The following is a 25810-nucleotide window of genomic DNA, read 5'->3' on the forward strand; positions in this document are numbered from 1 at the left end:
GTTAAGCCGTGCCCAAGCGCCACCGGAAGATGCTAATGATTGCTGAAAAGGTAAAAGTTTTGGATATGTTGAAGGAAAGGAGCAGCTACGCCGCTGTAGGACGTCATTACGGCATCAATGAGTCCACGGTTCATTATAATAAAAAGGAGGAAAAGAATATAAGATCTATGGCTGCAGTGTCCTTTAACCAGGGTGCAAAACAAGTTGTAAGTGCACATAATAAGACGGTAGTCCGGATTGAATCTGCTTTAGGGATTTGGATTGAAGACTGCCGGAAGAAGAACATCTCCTTGGAGCTGTAACGCTCTGCTTTGTTAAAATTAAACTCATTGTTATCGGACAAGTCATTGTGTTATTGGTGGTGAGTACCCATAACTAATTTTCTACGTACTCAGTACATGTACATACATTTAGTGTAACTGTACACACATTTTATACAATTTTTCTTGCATTGTACGTATTTATTGCTGGTGGCCTGTCTATCGTAATGGCTGTAACATACGTGATATCGGAGACGCTCGATATCTTTAAAATAACATTTTGGTTTTGCTGTATATAAACAGTGTGTTTACATACATCATTTCAACGAATCTTACCTAATATCTAACAGAATATAAAGGGTTTATGCTGCATAACTGTGCAGGAAATTTTTATAAGAGTGTGGGAGAGTTTATAAGGGTTTTTACATATGGTTTTTACTTCGCGATTATTCACCTTTCGCGGGGTGTTCTGGAACGCAACCCCCGCAATCGAGGAGGGATCACTGTATACCATGATTGTGAAAAAATAATTTTAACTTGAAAAATACCAAAGTTATCCTTTAATGACCAGTACACAACATCTTTGCTGCCATAAAATAACAATGAAAAATGATTACATGAATGGCAAAATAACAATGAAAAATGATTACATGAATGGCACCAACAAAATGAAGAACAAATGAATAAACAATGCAAAATCTAAATAATAATTAAAGATAATGAATGGAAATATTGCCCAAAACCAAAAATAACACGGTTCAAATGGCAAAATACTCTTTTATATGAGACCAAAAGGTATTCCAAAAGAAACAAATATGGCCCTATCAGAGTCCTAACAGCAGCTTCTCAACAGTCACACAGTCAGAAGTTCAAGTCCAGGAGGAGATCAAACTGATGTGGTAGGTGTGGTGTGAACATCCTATGATAATAACCCATGTGATTAACCTCCTTTGGGCCTCCCCTGATCCCAGTATCCACAAAGTAAACTAGACTGGTGTAAAGTTCTTGCTGAAACTCCTCACTTGCTCGACACAGCTACCTCAAGTCACTTTCTCTTCCACCATCTTTTCTTTACTGCGGGTGTCTGTTAGGCCAATCTGTCGCTAATTAAACCCTGGTAGGGATCACTCCACACACCATAGCTGGCTTCCTTTGAAAGGCTGGCACGCCTGGCAGTAGTCACAGTGACGCTGATAAAAATTAGCATTTGCTTCCTGACCATGGAAAAAACAAATGATACAAGTCAGTGCCTCCTATGTTATTCACTAGATATAAAAAATATTTAAAAAAATGAGTTCAAATAGTAAACTATGAAACGAAGATCCTTCCACCACTGGAGCCCTACAGCATCTATGTGGATTTTGCCCATCCTTACCCATGTCTGTGTGGGCTTCCTCTGGTTATTCCTCTTCCATCCCAAAGACAGGCAGATTACAATTATCAACAATGGCTCATTGTGATAAAATGTGCCCTACAATTGATTCAGACCTGATCCAGAGTTGGTTCATGCCTTATACACAATGCTGCTGGGATAACCTAATCAGATCCATGTATTTGAAGAAGTGGGTTTGGAAAAGAGTCTACAGACAATAAATAACAACTGAGAGTAACATTCCAACAGTTTGTTCCACTGCTGTTTTCAGTAAAGTAAAAATGCACCATAACTACAACAAACATGTTTTATGTGGGAAAGCCTCGTCATTCTTCTGCCAGACTGCCCTCTCCATATGACTGCAGAGACAGTCTTCTGTTTGCGTTCTTTAAATCTCGGTGTCATTTACTCTATGTCCAGATTTGAGGAGCCTCCTGCCTCCACTCACCCAAGGTCAGTGGATCAATAATTAGGTTCAGCGGCTACCTAAGAGGACATGTATGGCCAGAATGGGTAACTTCTCATTTCAAGTGACTGCCAAGGGATGTGTAATGTATCTGACTTATCAGGTGACAATGGCAGATAACTTTCTTCAGAAAGTATGCTTTGACATTCTTTTAGCTTTCTTAGTGGGTTTGCATTTCTAACTTGTCCACATCACAGCAGGTTGTGATTCAAATAAGCTATGTGATTGGTAATGGAAACTGTTTTCTATTTGAGGGTTACTAATCAACTATCAGGTAAAACAACCTGGAAAGTTAGTCAGAACTTGTGGTATGTGTTGTAATGAACAGCATTATGGGCCGGATTGGTGACAGTTCCTTAACACTAGAATTACCAGAGCCTACAAAAAAACTTGTATATCCGTCCCACCTTAAAATGCTTCGCACCTCTCCGTCAGCGTCTTTTGTCTTCTAAATGTATGGATAAGCAGCAAACAGCAAGCAGCCTACTATCACATCCCCAATCCCGCCGTTTTCTAAGCTCAAGTCTGTTTACCTGCGTGTCAGTTGCTTGAAGTTGTATAGAGTGAGAAGTCAAGCAAAATCACAAGTTTTATAAATACTATATCGTTATTTGGAATACATGCATTTCATGTGTGTTCTGTGTCTACAATAATCTATGTACAGTAAACTCATCATTAAAACAGAAACGTTTTTCATGTTTTAGTAATAATTGACAAAATGTAGACATGAAGTATATAATGTGTGAAGTCTGAATTCCAAATATCAAAGCAACACTTTCATAAAAGGTACGAATATAACAGAACAAGTGTGCTTTTATTCAAAAATATCACTGCAGAAAAACAACCCGTGTTTGCCTGCGACACTGACACACAAATTCAACGACAGCTTCGGTGGCGCAACGGTATCAACTGCTGACTTGTAATCAAAGCTTCACGGGTTCAATCCTGGGCCAGTTCATTTTGAGAACTGAGCTGCTCGTATTCTTACTATTTTAGTATAAAAACATACATTTGATTCCAGTCTGTAACAGCCGGTGTGATATATGATACTGGTAAAGGTTAGCCTTGTTTTTTTTTTCTATCATTCTCTCAGCCGCGTTCACGATTCCAACTACACGCATTTGACACTGCTGTTTTCACATCGACGTGCTATAACAGAGGTACACTCAACTCATGCCGACGATTCTACATCGGATCAAGAATGCACTTTTGCCATCGCTGTACTTTGTATATGTACATGGGAAGCTCTGGACTTGTGACTTTACTCTGTAGGAAATAAGTAAATAAATAAAGGTAAATAGGTAAATAACATTCGATCCTTACACACAAAGGACAGTGCATGTGCCCAAAACATTAACATTTATATGTTACTTACATAAAAGCCAGATCTACATTTATGTAAGTAACATATAAATGTTAATGTATGTAAGAGCCAGATCTACAGCGTAAAGTCACAAGTGCAGTGCTTCCCATGTACATATATGTGTTTACATAGAATCTTGTAGACACAGAACACACATGAAATGCAAGTGTTCCAAATAACGATATAGTATTTGTAGACTTCTCACTCTATACAACTTTAAGCAATTGACACGCAGGTAAACAGACTTGAGCTGAGACAACTGTGCGCCGGTGGGGAATGTGGTAGTAGGCTGCTTGCTGTTTGCTGCTTATCCACACATTTAGAAGACAAAAGACGCTAACGGAGAGGTGCGAAGCGTTTTAAGGTGGGACGGATCTACGAGTTTTTTTGTAGGCTCTGGTAATTCTAGTGTTAACTGGCCAGGAGTCCAATATAACAGAGAAATTGGGGAGGCTCAGTCTCAAGACTGTATGCTCCCCCAGCCCACTAGATGCCAGCTCCCCTGGGTTTTGGTACCCTTTTGGACAGCCATGGGAATTGTGGCTGGTGTCCTTGGGTGGTACAATCCCTATTGTTTGGGTCTTCCGTATGGCCTGGCACTGGAAATACTCCTGGGTCTTCAAGAAAAAAGACTGCACTTCCTTGTCCAAGTGAGTTTAGCTTGGAGAAAAGACATACAACACTCACCTGGGAGGAGTATTACTGAGGAGGAGCAAAGAATTGTGCATTTCATTACTGTTTAGAGGTATTCGTTTCAAAATAAATCTCTTCGTCTTATACTCGGGACTTGTCTGCACATTCGTGTTTGGGTTTTGGGGATTTCTGGTGCCCACTAGTGGCAACTGTGTCTACGGGATACAGCCCGTGCCTGACTATCAAATAGGGTTATATTTATTTGCTTAGCAGACGTTTTATCCACAAAAAAAAGGTGGTCAACATAATTGAGTAACTGAGTCCCCCCAATCTGGAGACTGTTTGTGAAACAAGAGTTACAAGACAAGAGTTGCTTTTAAAGAAAAGAATCCAAAACTTGGTCACTGATTAATGGCTAGAGCATGTCTGTTTGGAGTCTGTATGTAATACAACCGTCAGGCAAATGGGGTACTAGAACAATAGTGGAATCCCAGAATACAATTCTAACTGCATGCCAGAAATAGTGACTTTGGTGTCATTAAAAAAAAAAAATCCATACACTGCGTCCAGTTTGGTTCCATTAAAGGCGTAGCCCATAACTTCGGTAAATCCATTGTTGTACAGCTTCCTGAAAGAATAAGAAGAAATATAATTATCATTTATAAAACAACGATTTATTATTCCAGAATGTGAAGACCCACAGTTACAACTGTACATAAAAACATAAACACATGAGCATTCTGGGGATTCTGATATACACCTTCATATGTTTTAGGCAGGGGTTGTGAGTTTAAAAGTCAATGGTCAAGTCAGGTTAGTCAGAGAGTGGAGTCAAAGGTTGCCTTATTTTATACAAATATGATTTTTACAAACTTGAGGGAAACTGGAACCAAGCTAGACTGCTAAGAATCTTACAAGGGAATCCAGTAAGCGCTTGAAAGCAGATTAAAGGAACTATTAAACAGGTAGAGATCTGAACATCTGATAAAAAGAAGAAGAAGAAAAATTCTAAAATGTCAATTTCCTACTAAAACTCAAAGTGAAACAATTCAAAGAAAAAGTTCTGATACCAACTATTTTTTTTGGTCTGTCTCTCATTATATTTACAAAAGAATCCAAAGTATGGACAATGAGTAAAGGCTGCCACCATCTTTTATAGGTGGAGTGTGTTGGGTGACTTCCTTTTAGTAATGGTAAACAATGGTGTTATTTGGTCTGATATAAAAGTGTGGCACAATCAAAGAAACAAGTAAGAAAATGTATGTATGGCATTACTGCCAGGTGTATTCAGAGACTTGGCTATCTGGTTTGAAATCCAAGAGTTTGCCATCACATTTTTTTTGTTAGATATTTTTACATATTTGTGCTTGTGAAAAATGTCAGAACCTACAGAGAATGCAGCTTGCTGTGTTTTAGTGAAACATGGCTAACGTCTATCATCCCAGATGCTAACGTGGAGCTACCCGGGTTTAGCACAGTTAGAGCGGACAGAGACGCAAGTACCTGCAGGAAGAAGAAAGGAGGAGGACTCGCTCTCTATGTCAATACAAAGTGGTGCAACTCAGGACATGTAAACGTTAAAATCTCCACTTGCTGCAGGGACATCGAACTGTTGGCCGTAAGTCTGCGCCCCTATTACTTGCCAAGAGAGTTTGGACACGTGATTGCTGTTATTGTTTACATCCCCCTCAAGCGAACACGGAGATGGCGAGTGACATCATCCATTCTGCAGTTGCTAAGTTACAAACGCAGCACCCTGAGGCACTTGTGCTAATCGCTGGAGACTTTAACCATGTAACGCTGGATAAAACATTACCTGCCTTCTCCCAGTATGTGGATTGTAACACTCGGGGAAACAGGACTATTGATGTGAATTTCCCCTTGGGATTAATAAAGTATCTATCTATCTATCTATCTATCTATCTATCTATCTATCTATCTATCTATCTATCTATCTATCTATCTATCATATAGTGCCTTTCATTATCTATCTATCTATCTATAACAGTGAGTCATATTTAAAGTAACAGTGATAGTATAGTACAGTATAATTACAAGTACTATTAGTGTTTTTAATGTTTTTAATACCATTTTATAGTATCGTGGGTCTGCAGTTTCTTTCACAGACAGCAGATTCCAACTCAAGTGATGAAAAGATTCATGTGCTGCTCTTGGTGGCTGTTGGATGTGGAGGGTCTGTGGCTAATTGAAGGTCAAATTTATTACACATCATCTTTTTCAAAGAAACACCTGATGGAGATGTAAATTCTGTGCTGAAGTCCTAAGTTAAAATTGACAGATAGTGGATCATTTGTGACACTTTGCTGATTAAAGTGTCAGATAAATATCGAATCATTATAACCTTTAAAAAATGCAGCCACGAGATTGTATTTAAGAATGAAGAAGGAGCACCCCAACCAGGAGATGGAAAGGCAGAACAGGGTTCTTAGTACGTATAGAGTTTGCCAAGAAGATACCATGAGACAGGCACTGGTCAGAATACACGTGTGTCAAAATCGCCTTTGCTTGTCTAAATCTTAGTGAGAAAACAAAGCAGTAAGTTTAAAACCACATAGGGGCCATTTCAAGGAAATCGATAAATTGATCGTAGCTCCCTAAATAGAAGATAACTTGTAAGTAAAGTAGGGCTAACTAAAATTAAAGAGATAATCTAGTATTCAAAAACAAAATGAATAAAAAAAATCCTCATTCAGGAAAAGAGAGAAGAAACAAAAATAAGATCTACTATCTTTATATATAATTTGATACTATCCGTATGTATGGTGTTCGCGTCAATACCTCGACTCAATACAAGTTAGAACCATGCAATGGGACTCTGCCTCTGTAGTTAGAACATAACGTGGCAAACGCGGACGCAGTATTGCATGATTGGCTAAGAATGTTCTTATGCTTCAGTGACGCCGCTGGACGGCCGAGTATAGTAAGTCGGTGTTGGTTCGAGCAGATAACAGTAAGTTCGGTTGTTTTTTTGGAAAGTTGGTTTGGTGGGGCATACTTTCCAGGACTAACATCGTCGACTGACTTAAACCCTTCGACAGCTCTGGAACCGAAAGTAATTTAGAACGTATTGCCATTTGCTTGGTACGTCGAAATCTATCTTTGGGCAGTTCGGTTTTGGCATCCGTCCTTCTGACATCTATTGGCAAACTGAGTAATGACGGCTGGGTATTAACAACGGTCATTGTGTAAATTTTAGCCGATCTCAGATCTAAAATGACCACACCAACATAATTATTACTCCGACTCTGATCTGAGTCGTAAAATACGGTTTGTTCTGAAAATTTGTTTGCCGGAAAAAATCCAATGAGGTGCGCTGAAGAGCTGAATTCACGTCTAGCAGCCCCGTTTAAACAGGTAGCTCTTCATTACATTGGCCGAAAAGGTCTATTTTAAGCACAAATCAGTGCCATGATAACAAAATCATTTCAAAGACTTAAAAAAAACAAATAATTCTTTGCAGAGAAAGTATGGAGTTCACAAACGTAGAATTTGTAGCCTGATTGAATTAAGCTCCCAGTCGCTAGTAGGTAAATAAAACGCTAAAAACAAAAAGGCAAAAGTATAATAAGGAAAATCTTAGAGTTTGGTTTCAATGTTCTTGAACTGAATTTGACATCCCTTGAGTTTAATTTATTTTGGTCACATGATTGACAAAGACCTAATCATGTTTGTGTCTTGGAGAGGTTATTTGACCCTGCTGCAGTGGACTGGTACCTGGTCCAGGTCTAGTCCCCACCTTGTAGCGAGCCACAGAAAATGTCAATTGTGTTCGTCCAGTAAGTGTTGCGCTTGTCTGACGTTTTTCTTGCATATTTAAACAATACCTAAAGAAGAGTTTCCCTCTCTAAACAGCAAAGACTTCACCATTTACAATGCTTGACCTTTCTCTGAGGTGGGTGGGTTCCTGTCATCAGGTTCCGGGTTCTTTACATTAAAAGAAAGGGGTGCGCATTTCAAAAGAAGGAGAGAAAAGCAGGCATCAGAATAGATTTGGAGTTAACATACATTAGTAAACGTTGCCATAATTTCACCGAAAGAAACAACAGATCATCACTTTCAAACACGAAGGAGTTTTGGACATTTCGTCATTCGGTGGCAGTTGGACTGCTCTCTGGACTCGCCGGTGAGACTGATTTGGTTCTCATTTCGGAGCAGCCCCTTTTGAACTGCGTTTCTGCCGTCGTCGTTTTGATTGTGCTGGCTTCCACCCGTTTCTCAATTGGAAAGTAATTTGCAGTTACTGTGTTTTCATATTGGATTTTGTGAGCATGTGGATGCTTGCTCTTCCATTCATCAATTATCTAACCCGCTATATCCTAACTACAGGATCACAGGGGTCTGCTGGAGCCAATCCCAGCCAACACAGGGCACAAGGCAAGAAACAAACCCCGGGCAGGGCGCCAGCCTACCACAGGGCACGCGCACACACACACACTAGGGACAATTTAGGATCGCCAATGCACCTAACCTGCATGTCTTTGGACTCACACAGACACGGGGAGAACATGCAAACTCCACGCAGGGAGGACCCGGGAAGCGAACCCAGGTCTCCTAACCGCGAGGCAGCAGTGCTACCCACTGCGCCACTGTGCCACCCTGCTTTGTCTTTGTTTTGTAATTATTTATTTTTCATAGATAAAACAAGGGAGGTCGGAGTCAATTTTGTGTTTTTATTTTCTATCACTGTTAATAATTGCATTTATATTGGGATTGGGAATTCAGGGTGTATTTAATATTTTATCATTTCAAGTACATTAAATTTACAGTTATTTAAATCTTGATTTTTGACTTCTTTATCTGCTTTCGTCCTTCGACTGGAGAGCACGAGTGGAAGGCAGGTGAGAAACTGAAGGGTAAGTACAGTTTGATGTGACCCATAATACATCTGGAGTGCGTGACTGGCATAGACTCTGGTCCTCGGAATTCAAGAGAGTTAGTTTGAATGTTTTGTTTTACTAAATTTGATTTTATGTAAGCATTTAGGAAACGTAACAGCCATATAAGGAGTGAAAAAGCTGATCTAACAACCAAGCAATTACTTTTAATTTTGTTTCATGTGTTTAAGCTAGACTGTGACAGCAGGCATCAGAGAGCGAAATCGTGGCAGAAATAGGCAGAGGAACACTGTGTTGTAAATTTGTTTTTGACCTCCACTTTTCTCCATATATTGATATTTTTATTGCTATTTCCATGACATTCCTATGGTAAAATTTAGTATTTTGTTTTGGCTCATGAATGCCACCATTTTACACTTTGTTATTATTATTGAGTTGGTGTTACAGCCTTAGAATTGGTATCAGAAAACTGCAGAAGTCATCATGAGTTCTAATTTGCAGCTTGGGGTGTCATGAAGTTGTGACGTTATTTCTTCTCAAACGTGGGACGCTCACTCCTAGCACGGAGTTGGGTGTGGGATGCTTTGTAAATACTTCTTATGTTCTACTCTGAAGAAACACAAATTCTTATCCCAGGAGGAATTCGGAGACACTTGATAAATATGGGCCCAGGAAATGGACAATGAGAGACAAAACGTTAGAATATCAAAAGAAGATGAGAAAAACCAATCATCAAAACCAAAAAAGACGAAAGATCAATTATCCTAATTATCCCACATCAAATCCAGACTTGAACACAGTGTGCTATTCTCTGCCATGTCAAATAGGGTGTGTCAGTAACATCACAGGTTGAGCCTGCATAATGTCACATGTCATGCCCATGTGACTGACAGTGGCAATCATAACTAGAAACAATATGGAGACGTGTATGCCATAAGACTCCAATGAAAACATGAAAAACAATAATATACCAAAAAAACTTTCAAAATAAATAAATAATAACCAAAATAATAATCCTAAACTTTCATGACACAAACATCAAGGTAATATCAATTCCATACTGCGCTGTTTACGTCTTTATTAACAACAGCACAGTAAGACACCAGGTACAAAGGCAAGTGTAGTAAGATGCCCCTGGCAGAGTCTCCACATTTCCCATAATTTCTTGCTAATACACTGGATGGTCAGTAGCAGGTGACATGTAATTAAAAGACCTTCTGAATGTTAGGGACACATCCACGTGTTTTCTTTATCTGTTTTCTTCTGGTCAGAGTCACAGGGTAGTGTCAAGGATATCAAGACACATGTTGATGAACCCCAGTTATTGTAATTAGAGGACAACCTGCGATTAGGAAATCCAACAATCTAAACTGTGAGCGACGCAAAGGAATTTGCGTCCTCATTCCAGAGCTTATCCTATACCATGCTAGAAGTTAATGCGTCATACAGAGTTTGAAAAAACAACTTAATGCTATAGGGTTAATGTTCACGAGGAGTCGGCCATCGACTGATACTTACAGTGTTAGAGATTCGTTAGATAAGCCTTGAAAAGCATTGGCAGGAAGTGAGGCTATGTAGGGATTGTCTGCAATTTCACTAACAATATTAAAAGAGAAAACAAGGCATGTATTAATAATGTTCTTTTCACTTTATTATAAGGTGTTTCATTTTCTTGGCACCTTTTACTTTTCTCAGCATAGTCACAAAGGCCGTTTCTCAAGTATAGTGGCCTAAACCGTATTGAAAACTGTAAGAAGCAGTGGCTTCAGTGAGCACAATTCACAATTGTATAAATTCCCCTGGTGAATGGAGCCGGCCATATCCTTTACTTTCAACCTGTACCACCAGTACCGATATGATGCACTGGGTTAAACAGTTTATTGGTTAGAAGTAAAAGGATATTAGCCAGAAGATATCTGGATGGCTTATTCCCATACACGATTCACTCATACCACGTGAATGCTTATTAAAAGCTAGGAAATGCAGAACAACTGCGTTCCGAACTCACTTAGTCCATTGAAATATATAATCCAAGACAAATCAAAGGTCAATTTGTACAACCATATTTCAGATTGTATTTATAGGTTTAGTTTATTTGAAATCATCATTTTTATTTTTTACTTGGCTCCGGCTCATAATGTCTGTCTGTTGAGCCTTTGCCAAATACAAGTTCATCAGTAAAATTGTACGTTATCTTATTGACCCTTAGGCATTACATTAAAACAGCAGAAAACAGTCCGCCAGTAATAAAAATCGGTATTCCTGTAGCTAACAGCTCAGTAGCTAAATAGCATAAACACTAAGTGGCCACTTCATTTTGTACACCTGATATCTCGTGCAGTGAACTGCTCGATCCATGCCAGCACCACACTGTATATGTAGGGAGCAGTAAAGCAGGGAGGCCAGTGCCATGTTGTTTATAGCACAGATTTTGTTAGTTTCTTGTGATTCCATTGCATCGCCCCTATTTAAGATAGTGGCACCATATGAAGAACGGCCTCATTTTGGGATTAATTTAAGAAAAAACAAACAAACAATGACAAGCATAGCTAGGGCTTAACAATTGTTCTCATTGTTAGGAACTCTACTTTGTTTTCTTTAGATTTTGACTTGCTTTGTATATTGGAATTTGATGGACATTATTGACCTTTGCTCACATTCTGACTGTCTCCTGGAGCCTCATGGATAAAATGTGCTTACAATCAGAAACGTGCATAAGTCATTTGTTCACAAACTTGGTGTGGAAAATGCATAAATGTTACAGGAAGTTTTGACCGTCCATAAATCCTACTCAGACTTTTTGGTGTTGGTATTGTGGTCCATGGTCGGCTTTTCATCCCGGCCAATACCCCCAGGCCGCCAGATGGAGCCCTCCCTGCAGTATGGAGGTGCCCCGAAGACCAGCAGGGAGTCATGGACAATGTAGTTTTTATACACAGCAATGCTGGATACCACAGGGGCCGCAAGAGGGAGCTGCAGGGATTACCGAAGAATCATTTGTGCCCTATAACCCGGAAGTGCGTCACAGGAAGAGCGACAACAGGAGTGATCTACTTCCGGGGTGAGAAGAAGGACTTGTACCTGACCCGGAAGTGATAGAGAATCACGTGGACTGGGGATTGGGGACACTTCCGGGTCAGGAAGGATAAAAGGACTGTGGGAGCGCCCAGACGGCGAGCTGAGTTGGGAGGCAGGATGGCTAAGCATCTGGGAGTTTGGAGGATTGTTTATTGTTTATTGAGAATTGTGGAGAGGAGCGTGCTTTGTGCACATTATTATTATAATAAATAATAATTGAACTTTTTATCAGGTGTCTGACGAGTGGTCTGAGGGTACAAGGGAGTGAGGAGCCCTAATCTGTTCACAGTATTTTAATGACTTGGAGGAACAGGGCAATGCAGTGAACATAAAATTTTATTTCATTGTGCATTTCAATGACATGTCAGTCCCATTCTGATGTTCTTGACCTATTTTTATCACAGTTAACATGTTTTCTCAATCCAGCTGTCTTCAGCGTTGGTAATACTATTAAGTGTGTGCATTAGGCGTTAATCGCCTCAGTACCTAGACTGTCTAGTTTGTCTTCAAAAAGCGTATGCTGAGTGCTGTATGACAGACAGACTTACCAAAAAGCCAACCACTACACACAGCGTGACCCTGAAGTCTGCTTCCCACACTACTGAATTGTGAGTTCAGCCGGGCCCAATATGGACAACGTTCGTCAGACACATTTGAGTCTCATATTAGTTGTATATTAATTGAAGGAGAGTGCTTCCCTTCTACAACAGCAAACAACATTTCTGTGATGGTGCCTTTATTGCAACATTTATGTACTTTGGGGTCCTGGAGCTCTACTGTGGCTGTGGATTTTCATTCCAATCCTCTTCTTAATTAGTGACCAGTTTTTGCTGCTAATTAACTCATTTTCCTTCATTTTAATCAACTTGCTATTTTAAGACTACGCCGCCATAATTATTTCTTTATAAAATTAATTAACAGCCAAACAATAATGAGATAGTAAGTGATCCAGCATATGACCTGCTACCTGTGTCCATAATAAAATATCAGAAAATAAAGAAAGGTGTAGGTCTCAGTAATGTTGATCTGCTCGAGTCTGCAAGACATTTTGATGGCGTTCTTGGGAAGAAGAAAACCAACCATTCTGGAAATGTCAGCTCTGGCAGAATAAGAGCAGCAGCTGGCCATGGAATTAAATAACAGGATTAATTAGCAACGAGAAGCAACTTCTAATTAAAAACTGTCCAGAGAGAAATTGATAGGAGTTTAAGGCCCTGATGTAGATGGTCATCTGTTGGCTCACTACTTTCATGAGTCATTTTTGTTTGGGTGACATTTAAGGAGAAGAATGAAGCAATTCAGAGGATTGAATGCTAAAACACAAGGCGGTAAAAATGAAGGGCGGAGATGTTAATTAGCAGCAAAAACTAGTCACAAGTTAAGAAAAGGGCTAAAATAAAAACCTACAGTAGCGCCCCAGGACTGGAGCTGGAGACCCCTATTGTGGTCAATTGCACCGATTACATTTGGACAATCAGCAATCACTGCCTTTTGACCTCGGCTTACTCACCCTGACCCTAAGGAATGTATCTGTGTAGAATCTTAACTATACCCAGGGGTTGAAGTGTCACAACATCTCTAGATTTGTGACAGATGGTAGATGAATGCCAACACATCGCCCTCTGACCTTGCATGTATTTAAGCATTAGTGAAGCAACTCCCGCTCTCTGGAGTAACTGTATTTATTTTATAACGCATTGTGAAGTGTAAGAGGAAGCAGACACAAAATGGAGTACCCCAGCAGTTATTTAGTTCTACTTTAATCACTGATTACACCATCCCATACAGGCCCAGTGATGACTGTAAGATTCGTGACCGGTCAGCCACTTCACAATGAAAAATGCCCGCTGCCAAATACCGTACAGTTGTTATAACCTGTAACGGAGCAGGGATTGCATGATTTCTGCGTGATGGTCTCAGTAATGTAGGCTCCAGTTCAGCACATAACACCAACAGGACGGCTTACAGAAGTCTAAATCGGCTTATAGGGTAGCCGTCATTGTTAGCCATCGCGTTGGCTTGTGCATTCCTGCACAACACAGCACATAAATATGAACTGCGTCTGCCCCTGAAAGAAGCCCCCTCTCTGCCCCCTGTCCTACTTCCTTCTGATATTTCATCTCCTCCAAAACATCTTATCATGATTCGGCTGATTGAAGATTATCTGCCATTCCACCTAGTTTGGTACCATCTCCAAACTTAACCAGCTTGCTAATCATATCCCCGTCCACTGTACAGTATTTAGAATAGCCCTGAGGGACACCACTCACTCTTAACATCACCCAGTTCTGATAAGGCTCCTCACACCATAACCCTTTGCTTCTCGTGCTCAAGCCAATGCACTACACGTTGAACGCCCAATTCTTTGAGTCTGATCTTCTCATGTTGTACCTTATCAAAAGCTTTCTGAAATCCAGATACATAATATCATACAAATCACTCTGATCACCTCCTTTTCTTGCTTTGTCACACAATTCCAGCATATCTCCCCCTTTAGATGCCATGTTCATTGTTCATTAACAATCTCTTCTTGCTAATAATTTCTCTCCGTGGTGCATATTAAGCTTACTGGCCTTGTATTAACTCTTACAGGACTGATGTTGGCTTTGGTCAAAACTCAGGGGTAGAGGACAGTAATCAGCTGTTATCTGTGACCAAACTCACCCTTATGTTTTAGTTCAACTCTCTTTGCTTGAAGGAAAGTTACATAGCTTTGTTGATTTGACCTCGATTCCCTGCACGTGCGTGAGTAGTGAAGAGCAAACAGCCTCTAAAATGGCAGCGACATCTGGCGAGAGACTAAAGCAAACGCGCAAAGCAAAATACTCCATGGATATTTTACGCTTTATTTCTGAATCGGACTTTGACTTTTCGGACTTTGAGTTCGATGCAAGTGATCTGGAGATGGAAAACGAAAATGAGGTATCAGCATCAGCCTATCGGTCCCCAGCTAATTGTGGTGCTGAACACGTTCGTATAGCCGATAAGCCTACAGCAGCGTCCACCACTTATGATGACAAGGGGTACAAACCACATTTTGTCACACTGCAACTGCCACCGTCGCCCACCTGGTTTGCTAAAACAGATTGATAGCCGGCCAGTCGTGCATTCCTGCTGGCCATCGAGCCGCCACTGCTGCCAGAGATGCCAAACAGGCGCCAACAGCAACCACAACATGTAGCGACAGACATTTTATGTTGATTTCTCTGTGAAACCAGTGCTTTTCAGAAAACTGAGTTTTTGGAAAAAAAAGAGTTAATTGGATCAACTTGATCACCTTTTTATACTATGGGAAAGCATTTGACAGCTTTGACTTCTTAGGCCCTTGCCCAGTTTTTAAAAATGTGCATCAAGGGTTTATATATGCACTCAGTAATCTTCTTTAGCAGTTGAAGATAAATGGAATCTGGTCAGGTGGTTTGTTCATTTCAGCCATTTTAATCTAAGTAGCACTTCCCTCTCTACAATTTCCAATTCACTCAGGAGCTCCCTTATAAGTTCTGTTCGCACTGAGAGGCTGTCAACGTCTTCACGTGTAAATTTAGAGCATTTATTGTTTCACTTCCTCCTTTACTTGTCTTCTTCGACTGAAAATACTGGAAGTGTGAATGACATGGTTACAAGTTGATGCAGGTAAAACAGCGTGACGCCACTGGATATATGAACATCATTACCATACAGATATGTCCCTTCACGATAATCGTGTACTCATTTGTGGTTGAAGTGTTTTAGCAGGACAACCCCCTGTGCCGCAAAAGTATTAAAATGCTGCAATGGCTATAAGGATGTGACAGTGAATTTGGGTGACTGCAGTCCACTACCTAATCACCAGATTGGACCTGTGGGAGGAAATGGAACAAGCTAATCAGGGCAGAGATCTGCCACCCTCCAGTAACAACTATGGGACACATTAAAGGCGGCATGGTCCACCACCTGGTCAAGTCCGTGCCGTCAATTGCAATAAAATACAGCAGGTGTGCCTAATAAAGTGGCCACTCAGTCAAATGTTTTCTGCAAAATAAAGTAATAATAATGTCCGAATACCAACATTAATTTCTGTAGGAACCTTTCTGCTTCAGCTCTTCAAACCTTTAAAGCAACAACCTACCAGTACTTTGTCAACGCCTAACATCTATCATCTGCCTCTATGGTACAAAATGGCATTTGAGTCACAAAGAATAAGAAAGACAGCAAAACTCTGCAAAGATCAACTTACAGTAAAAAGTTCACATCCAAAGAATGAATTTTTGTAAGGTCGGGAAATACATCAAGGCCAGTGTTGAAAATCCCTCTGTAACAAAAGAGAACAAATTTGAGAAACCCACAAAGTTGGAAGAAATTATCTTCAATTTAGTCTCATTTGCCCAGGGGAATTAAAAAGACAATTTACTTTAAATAAAAAAAATATGTTAAATTACAGGCAGCTCTGTCAGGAAAGACATTTTAGCAGAGAGGATGGCAAGAATACAACACGTCTTTGTAGCCCACCAATTTAACGCTGATTGATGATAAATGTTAAGAAGTGGTAAAGCAAAACAGTAAAGGTCATCCAAGTCTATCAGTCTGAGCTTGCAGGGTAAATTATTTGTAAAACTCTTCTTAATGAAAGATCCATTCATCCATATTCTGAAGTTACTTAAACCGCTAGCAGGGGGCAAGGAGCCTTCACCTATGTCACTGAGTGTTAACAGGAGCCAGCCATGGATCAGATACTTGTGCACAGTGGAGGGGCACAAATGTGCAAGTGGAAGGAGACTCGAAAATCCTGAGAAAATCATGAGTGGATACAAAGATGCAAAGTACATACAAAGAATGACCATACTTAGATGATAGATAGATATGAAAGGCACTATATAGATAGATAGATTGATTGATAGATAGATAGATACTTTATTAATCCCAAGGGGAAATTCACATACTCCAGCAGCAGCATACTGATACAGAAAAACAATACTAAATCAAAGAGTAATAACAATGCAGGTATAACAGACAAGAACTTTGTATAATGTTAACGTTTACCCCCCTGGGTGGAATTGAAGAGTCGCATAGTGTGGGGTCTCCTCAGTCTGTCAGTGGAGCAGGATGATGACAGCAGTCTGTCACTGAAGCTGCTCCTCTGTCTGGAGATGATCCTGTTCAGTGGATGTATTAGATTCTCCATGATTGACAGGAGTCTGCTCAGCGCCCGTCGCTCTGCCACGGATGTCAAACTGTCCAGCTCCATGCCTACAATAGAGCCTGCCTTCCTCACAAGTCTGTCCAGGAGTGAGGCGTCCTTCTTCTTTATGCTGCCTCCCCAGCACACCACCACGTAGAAGAGGACACTCGCCACAACCGCCTGGTAGAACATCTGCAGCATCTTATTGCAGATGTTGAAGGACGTCAGGCTTCTGAGGAAGTATAGTTGGCTCTGTCCTCTCTTGCACAGAGCGTCAGTATTGGCAGTCCAGTCCAATTTATCATCCAGCTGCACTCCCAGGTATTTATAGGTCTGCACCCTCTGCACCAGTCACCTCTGATGATCACGGGGTCCATGAGGGGCCTGGGCCTCCTAAAATCCACCACCAGCTCCTTGGTCTTGCTGGTGTTCAGGTGTAAGTGGTTTGAGTCGCACCATTTAACAAAGTCCTTGATTAGGTTCCTAAACTCCTCCTCCTGCCCACTCCTGATGCAGCCCACCATAGTAGTGTCGTCAGTGAATTTTTGCATGTGGCAGGACTCTGAGTTGTATTGGAAGTCTGATGTATGTTGGCTGAACAAGACCGGAGAAAGTGCAGTCCCCTGCGGCGCTCCTGTACTGCTGACCACAATGTCAGACCTGCAGTTCCCGAGACGCACATACTGAGGTCTGTCTGTAAGATAGTCCACGATCCATGCCACCAGGTATGAATCTACTCCCATCTCTGTCAGCTTGTCCCTGAGGAGCAGAGGTTAGATGATGTTGAAGGTGCTAGAGGAGTCCAGAAACATAATTCTTACAGCACCACTGTCTCTGTCCAAGTGGGAGAAGGATCGGTGTAGCATATAGACAATGGCATCCTCCACTCCCACCTTCTCCTGGTATGCGAACTGCAGAGGGTCTTGTAAAGCACCTTGAGATATTACTCATGACAAAAAAGGCACAATGTAAAATTAAGGTTATTTGATAGATAGATAGATAGATAGATAGATACTTTGAGTCTTTGTTCATGATGAGGATAGAAATTAGAGATTAGATTAGAGATATTTATTGTCACATACACTGTGAGAGCATAGTAAAATTTGTGTGCCACAGTTGCTTTAGGGAAATATATACAAGCAAGAAGATGATTTATAATAAATTAAGTAAATAAAAGAAAAGGTAAAATTAGGACAAATCAAAAACTTGTGCAGCAGGCTAAGCAGCCTTAGTTGTGTGGCATTCGGCCTCAGCCTAGTTAAGGCCTCTGGGGAGTTATGTTTGCTTTAAGTATGGGCTCTCCAGACTTTATGATCATCTAGCCAATTCTACTAATATAAAAATTCAAAGTCACTCCGCATTACAAAACACTCAGAAGTGAACACTCAAACCTCATCATCACCAACTCCTAATTTTGCTAATAATGCTCATCCAGAATGGTGAAGTGTCCTAAAAAGCTAACTGATCAACCATAAAGCCCCATAAGGACAGCTCATTTCCAATATCGTTTTTTATTAAGAGGGTTTGAAAAACTAAAATGATAAGCACATAAAGAACACAAATACCGAAAGTTGTGACTCTGTTCTCCATTTCATGTATGTTTCACCACCAAGACAATGCCTTCTCGGTATCTGCACTTGTGTAAGACGATTGCACCCTTTAGGGATGTCCATTTGCAGGTCCCTTTAGATCAGTGTTTCCCAACCTTTTTTGTAACCAAAAACCTCCCAAGCCTCCCCACGATTTTATTAACCACAAACACGTTATATCTCATACAAGTGCTCAGCTGTCCAAGGTGGTGGGACTACCGGAGAAGCCAGTAAAAAATCGGCATCGGCTTTCGCAGACATGGCACTTAGAGAGCACTTTGGTGGCATCTCCCAAATGTTTTGTCCATTTGCTTGTCCCTCTCTGCCTCACAGGCAACTTGTATGCCCACTATTGACCATACGACAAAAGAGATGGACTCTAGCAGCCAGGAGATGCGTTTGAAGTGCTCTATCATAGTGATCGTGGAACTGCTTTTGTGCCAGCTTCTCCAGGTAGTCTTGTCTTCCTGAGGCAGGTCTCAACCACTTGAGGAGTTTGTCTCTCTCAGGTTCAGACCCAAGAGCACTACGCTATTATTTCTATGACACATCTGGGTAGCTTTCATGCCGCACCAGTGAAAAACACTGCTATAGAAGGTAATAGAAATTCACATTTTAAGACAGGAGACTCCCCACATCTCTCCAGCTTGTTAGATGGCTGCATTCTTTGCTTGAATGAGACTGCATTGGGCTTTCAAGGCAGACAGCCCACCAGCTGCTTGACAGACCAAAGAGAGAAAAGGCAGTAAATTACAAGGAGCTTTAGCCTGGTGAACTTACAGCCAAATCAAGTGTTAACCCACCAAGGACATTAACTGTGGGATGGATTTAAAGTTGCCCACCACTTGGTCCCTTGCTCTTGACTCACCTCCCAGCTCAAGACAACCTCAAACTCCATTTCAAGGTGACTTCCAGTGAAAGGCCTCAGATCACGTCTGGGGTCCTACTTTTGCAATAGAGACACCATCTTAGAGTTTATTCCAGTGGCCCATGGTGTTTGAAAATCCCTGAGTAAAAGTTAGTTCACTTACAAGAGCCATGTTTCATAGGGCCACCTAGGTAAACCAGTCTTTGTTCTGCCAGCCTGGGACATTGTCAGGCAGTCTTTGTATAAGAAGGGCAAGATGCTAGTGGCAGTGATCTGTCATGTTCTGGTGGTATATTGTATGCTGGTCTCCAGGCCACCTCTCTCTCTGTAGCTCCCAGGTGTCCCCATCTATTGTTCTTCTTGGACATCCAGTACACACACAAGGTACATTGTTCACTAGAGATTTGTGTCATCATCGCCATTATAGGCTTCCCTCTACTTCTACAGCCCTTGCCAGGTCGAACCCTAATTCTATGCCACCCTTTCATAACTGCTATCCCCATGTTGACTGAAACAAAAATGCACATGTGTTAGAGAGCATACTTACAAATATTTTAACTCTGGCAGGTTCTTGAAAGCATCAGGATCGATATAATTGAAGCTCCTTGTATTTCGTATTTCTCTGAAAAACAGAAGCATATTGATAATGGATAAGAGCACAGGTGAGATGTGAAAACAGCAAACCCACTTTTTATTTTGGCTTGTTTGAAAGTACATTTTAGCTGGACCTCTAATAAATTATACATGCATATAATTAATCATATTCTTCAGGGATATGTAATTATTACTAATCTCTACTTTTCTGTCATTTTTTCTCACGGTGGTGATGCTACCACCACATGACCAGCGCACTGTGTGGCTACCTGTGATAATCTATTAATGTTGGGTGCCTGAGCAAGAGAGAACCACTGCGGAAATTCTTCTGGGATGAAACAATCAGGAACCACTTAGGAACAGTGATGTTAGGTAGAATGCCCAGTGGGTGGTATTTTAGCCTTGGAACCCCTGCAGATTTTGTTTGTTTCTTCAGCTTAACTGGAGTTTTGAAAGTTTTTGTTTCTCCTCCTGACCATCTGACTCTTCTTTAGAGACTTAGAATGTGATAATATCTGCGGTGGGTTGGCACCCTGCCCAGGATTGGTTCCTGCCTTGTGCCCTGTGTTGGCTGGGATTGGCTCCAGCAGACCCCCGTGACCCTGTATTCGGATTCAGCGGGTTAGAAAATGGATGGATGGATGTGATAATATATATATATATAGACTCTACCTTTCTATTAATTATATGTCTGTTTTGTGTAAGCCCATATTGATTTTTTCTTTGTTATTTATTCATTATTATTCTCACTTAATTTATTTTGTTGTTTGTATTAGGTTTTTATTTTATTTGATAACTGATTCTTCCCCTTCTAATGTCCTTTCCTTCCTTTCTGTTCTTAATTAAGGCCCAAAGGGGGTGGTTGTTATGACAGTCACCTGAGGCTGAGGCCGCCCAACTTTCCGATTTTCCTGTCGTCAGTCTTATTGGTCTAAAACTGAGTTCCTGTCTGTCTCCGGTCCTCCTCACTGACTTGAGTTTGTTCCTCTTGAAACTAATTTTTTAAAACATCTTTGTTTGTATTTAACAAGTAAGTCGATAGATGAGACTCTCAAATGTTCTTCAGCACTGCGATCTTGGCAAATACTTCCATGATGGATGTAAGGTCCAACTAAATTTGAATTACATTTTTTTGTAATATTATTATTCTATAACATGTCATCAATCACAGGAAGGTGAAAGGAAAGTGACTTGGTAGAGTTAATCTATAAGCGACTGGTATTTCTGATTGCTTAACAAATTGAAGTGTGTTGATGGATCCCTTCAGGTAGGAATCTTCATGGAATAAACCAATAGATGTCTTCAGCAAAAACGGTCAGGACTTGAAGTTGTGCAGGCCACATGAACTAATGAGATACGAGGGTTCAAAGTTACTCCTCTTCACAAAACTTCAAGAAAATGGGGATTTTGGTATATAGCTATGCAAAGTGTTGTTTTAGGCTATTTCAAGGTTGCTGATCATGAATATAATAATCTATAGTAATAAAAGGCAAAGCCCTCACTGACTCACTGACTGACTCACTCACTCATCACTAATTCTCCAACTTCCCGTGTAGGTAGAAGGCTGAAATTTGGCAGGCTCATTCTTTATAGGTTACTTACAAAGGTTAAGCAGGTTTCATTTTGAAATTCTACTTGTAACGGTCATAACTGAATCCTACTTACATACATATATACGTCCATAGCCTGCAGCTCAGTCGCCGTGTGAGGCGGCGTTGCGTTCGCCCATCACCACGCCTCCCACGTAATTGGCTGCCTGACTATATAAGGCCGTCCGTCGCCCCGGTCTCTTCATTCCCTTCCTTGCTTCGCCATGTGTTGTGATGTGGGATTTTGCATATAACTTGATAAATGTTTTGTATGCCTTTATTTATAATTTAGGCAAACCAATGTAATTTAGAGGTATTCATGTTTGCCTTCCCCCCACCCCCCTTTTTACAACTGTCTCTTTGTAATTTTATGACAGGATTTGGGGGGGATGTCTTAAACCAGTTTGATCCCCCACACAAAGCCAGTTTAGCTTAACATATGGTCTTGGGGGGTTGAGGTGTTAAAATGTCCCATTTCCCCCATTGGTCTGAGATATGGCTGTTTGGAATTGGCTTGTCTCAGAGGCCTTTAAGTACCATGATGTCCTATTGGTTCTAGGAATTGGAGAGAACATCTATAAATGTACTTGCTCAACCACATTCTCTCTCTCTGACCGACATATGATGAAGAAGCATCTCTCTCTGACATATGATGAAGAAGCATCTCTCTCTCTAACTGACATATGATGAAGAAGCATCTCTTGCTAACCTGTGATGATGAAGACAACACAATGAAGAGCACAGCTCAGCAGCCATATTGAACAGACATGTGGCTGAAAGCTGAGCACCAACGATGCCTTAACTAGAGACATTTGAAGTAACTGCAAGTCTGTGTGCCACCTGCATTACACATCACCATTTTATCAGGTTGTATGGTTGCCAATATTCAAATGTACTTTGCATTTTGTTATTATTTATGAATATTATCAGTAATACATTATTTTATGTGTAACTTAACTCCTGCTTGTCTTTTTACTACATCTAATTGCCTGAGGTTATAGATATAGAAGGGAAGGTGGGGATAAGTTATATAAAATAATATCTTATAAACAGTGGTAAGTCTGTGAGATTAGACATTCTAAGGCTGCATATTAATAATACAATAAGGGTAAGTAGAGCAATATATATATTAGTCTATCAAGATAAAACACCATGGTATTCATGTCTCCCTGCTGATAACTGCAGCCTTTTATTTAATCCATGGCTTCTCCGCTGTTTTATTGTTTGTTTATTACGATTACAGTAATCCCTCCTCGATCGCGGGGGTTGTGTTCCAGAGCCCCCCGCGATAGGTGAAAATCCGCGAAGTAGAAACAATATGTTTGTATGGTTATTTTTATATATTTTAAGCCCTTATAAACTCTCCCACACTGTTTATAAATATTCCCCTCACAGTTATACAGCATAATCCCTTTGTATTCTCTTAGATATTAGGTAAGATTCATTGAAATTATGTATATAAACACACTGTTTATATACAGTAAAACCTAAATATTATTTTAAAGATATTGAGTGTCTCTGATATCACATGTTACAGCCATTACGATAGACAGGCGACCAGCAATAAATACATACAATGCAAGAAAAATAGTATACAGTAAATGTGTGTACAGTGACACTAAATGTAATGCATACGCATTACTAAGTACTGTAAGTAGAAAATTAATTATGGTTACTCACCAACAATGACACGATGACTTGTCCGATAACAATAAGTTTAATTTTACTGCACAACAAAGGAGAGCGTTACAGCCCTTAAAGGAGCCACTTCAGGCGATTGTGTAGCACTGCCGTTGTTCTTCTTCTGGCAGTTTTCATCCAAATTAGGGTTAGGTTACAACTCGTTTTGCACCCTGGTTAAAAGGACACTGCGACCGTAGATCTTATATTCCTTTCCTACTTTTTAAATAAAAATAATCGTAGCCTTCAACATATCCAAAACGTTTACCTTTTCGGCAATCATTAACATCTTCCGTTTGCGCTTGGGCACGGCCCCTGAAGCAGTAGCAGATCGTTTTGGAGCCATAATGAAGGGCTTGACTATGCACAAAGATAAACAAAAAAGAGCACAACTCTTTACACAGCGAAACACGTTGATGCTGAATGAGCAGGACGAGACTTCCTGGTTAACACTGCATTCAGCACGCAGGAACTTAACTGCGTGCTCTAAATGGTTCGCTTCTCAGTCAGGAGAACTTAACTGCGTTCTCTGATTGGTTAGCTTCTCAGTCATCCGCCAATAGCGTCCCTTGTATGAAATCAACTGGGCAAACCAACTGAGGAAGCATGTACAGGAAGTAAAAAGACACATTGTCCGCAGAACCCGCGAAGCAGCGAAAAATCTGCATTATATATTTAGTTATGCTTACATATAAAATCTGCGATAGAGTGAAGCCGCGAATGTCGAAGCGCGATATAGTGAGGGATTACTGTATAGTTATTGTGTAGGCATTTTAGACTTAGTTTACTGTTCAGGTATCCATTTTCTTTACTGTTCCAACCGTACCCCCATTAACATGTCTATCGAGGTGATCACCATCGATCAAAGAACTGTCACTTACCGAGTGGTTTCCATGCCCAGAGATGCCGTCTGCCTTTTCCATTCTCTGTGTTACATAATGTACGGCCATATCAGGTTCACTCTTGATATCCGGAGGAACATTGTGTCTTATGTATTGAATGACTGTGACAGGTTCAAGGTGTGGACTGATGACGGTACAGGAGATAATTTTACTACACTGGAGCACTAGAAGAGTGAAATGCTTAAGCCCTTCACCTATGGTTCTGCATGTGAGTTGATGGCTGCCGCTGAATTGTTCGGTTGTCGCTTTCAAGTGTACCAAATTGCCAAATATTTTACACCTTCGACAACCGTGAATGCCTCTTAAACATCTTAGATTCACAGGTGACGATCTGAGTAGTGGACACTTTGATGTTTATGAATGTTTCAATTCTCAAAAGCTGGATGCGAAGTTATCGATGAAGCCGGTTGTATGCTTACAACGCTTGACAGATGTCAAATGTCACTTCAACACAAGTCCTGCAAATAGTAACGTAATTGAAACAAACCATGAAACTCAAACCGATTATGACAGCAGCAATCCAAGCTGTGAGAAAACAGTAAAAAGGAGGTGTGTCAGACGTCGTGTTACATTTTCTGATGCAGCTATACGGAAACAACTTCATGACGCTGCAGCCAAATACTCGCAGAAAAATCCACAAGTTAATAGAGACAATGTTGCTAAATATTCACAGGCAGATCCACAAGTTAATAGAGACGCTGTCGCTAAATATTCGCAGGCAATTCCACAACTTAATACCGGGAATGCATGTTAAACATCTTAGATTCACGAATAGCGATTTGGGCAGTGAACACTTCGATGAATGAAACCTGTTATCTTTACAACGGTTGACAAACACGGAATGTAACTTGAACACAACACATCCTCCAAATACGAACCTGATCGAAAGAAATAATGATAATCAAATCCTTGATGACAGCAACACTCATAACACTCACAAAACAATTACATTGACAATCATGTTACGTTATTTTTAAAATGTTTTCTTTTTCATAACTTCTTTAACACATAAGCATGTGGGGTATCGTTTTAGACTAATTCAAGGTCAGCGATTATAAATTGTAGGTTATTTTTGATATGTGATCCTTTCTATGGGTCTAGCCCTCTATGGACCTCAATCAGATGGTGACACATTCCTGTTACATTTAAGAATATTTAGGTTTTAAAAACTGTAGGAGGTGAACAGGCATCCCAGCTGGGATGGAATATGGTTTATTACAGCAACAGGAGGCAGGTACAATGACACACACGGTTTGGCCAGCGGGACATTGAAATGAAGTTGTACCCAGCTGGAATGTCTTAAAATACAGACTGAGGAGAGCCAAGGATCGAGATAGGCTCCATCGCCCATACTCTGGATGACAGTGGAGCTTGGGGGTAGGTGACCCTGCCGGGGTCTCTG

The 25810-nt window shown here is 40.6% G+C and overlaps 1 protein-coding gene across 1 annotated transcript in view; it reads right to left on the minus strand.

The window, feature by feature from the left end:
• tshr (thyroid stimulating hormone receptor) overlaps nt 1-25810 on the minus strand; it is a 215308-nt gene that overhangs the window by 45761 nt on the left and 143737 nt on the right. The window contains exons 4-7 of the mRNA XM_039741715.1: nt 20191-20265; nt 16245-16319; nt 10469-10546; nt 4654-4722 (exon numbers count right to left, since the gene is read on the minus strand). Coding sequence (XP_039597649.1) covers nt 4654-4722; nt 10469-10546; nt 16245-16319; nt 20191-20265 — 297 coding nt within the window. The remainder of the gene's footprint in view (nt 1-4653; nt 4723-10468; nt 10547-16244; nt 16320-20190; nt 20266-25810) is intronic.

This window comes from Polypterus senegalus, chromosome 18 (assembly GCF_016835505.1).
Source record: "Polypterus senegalus isolate Bchr_013 chromosome 18, ASM1683550v1, whole genome shotgun sequence".
NCBI classification, from domain to species: Eukaryota; Metazoa; Chordata; class Cladistia; order Polypteriformes; family Polypteridae; genus Polypterus; species Polypterus senegalus.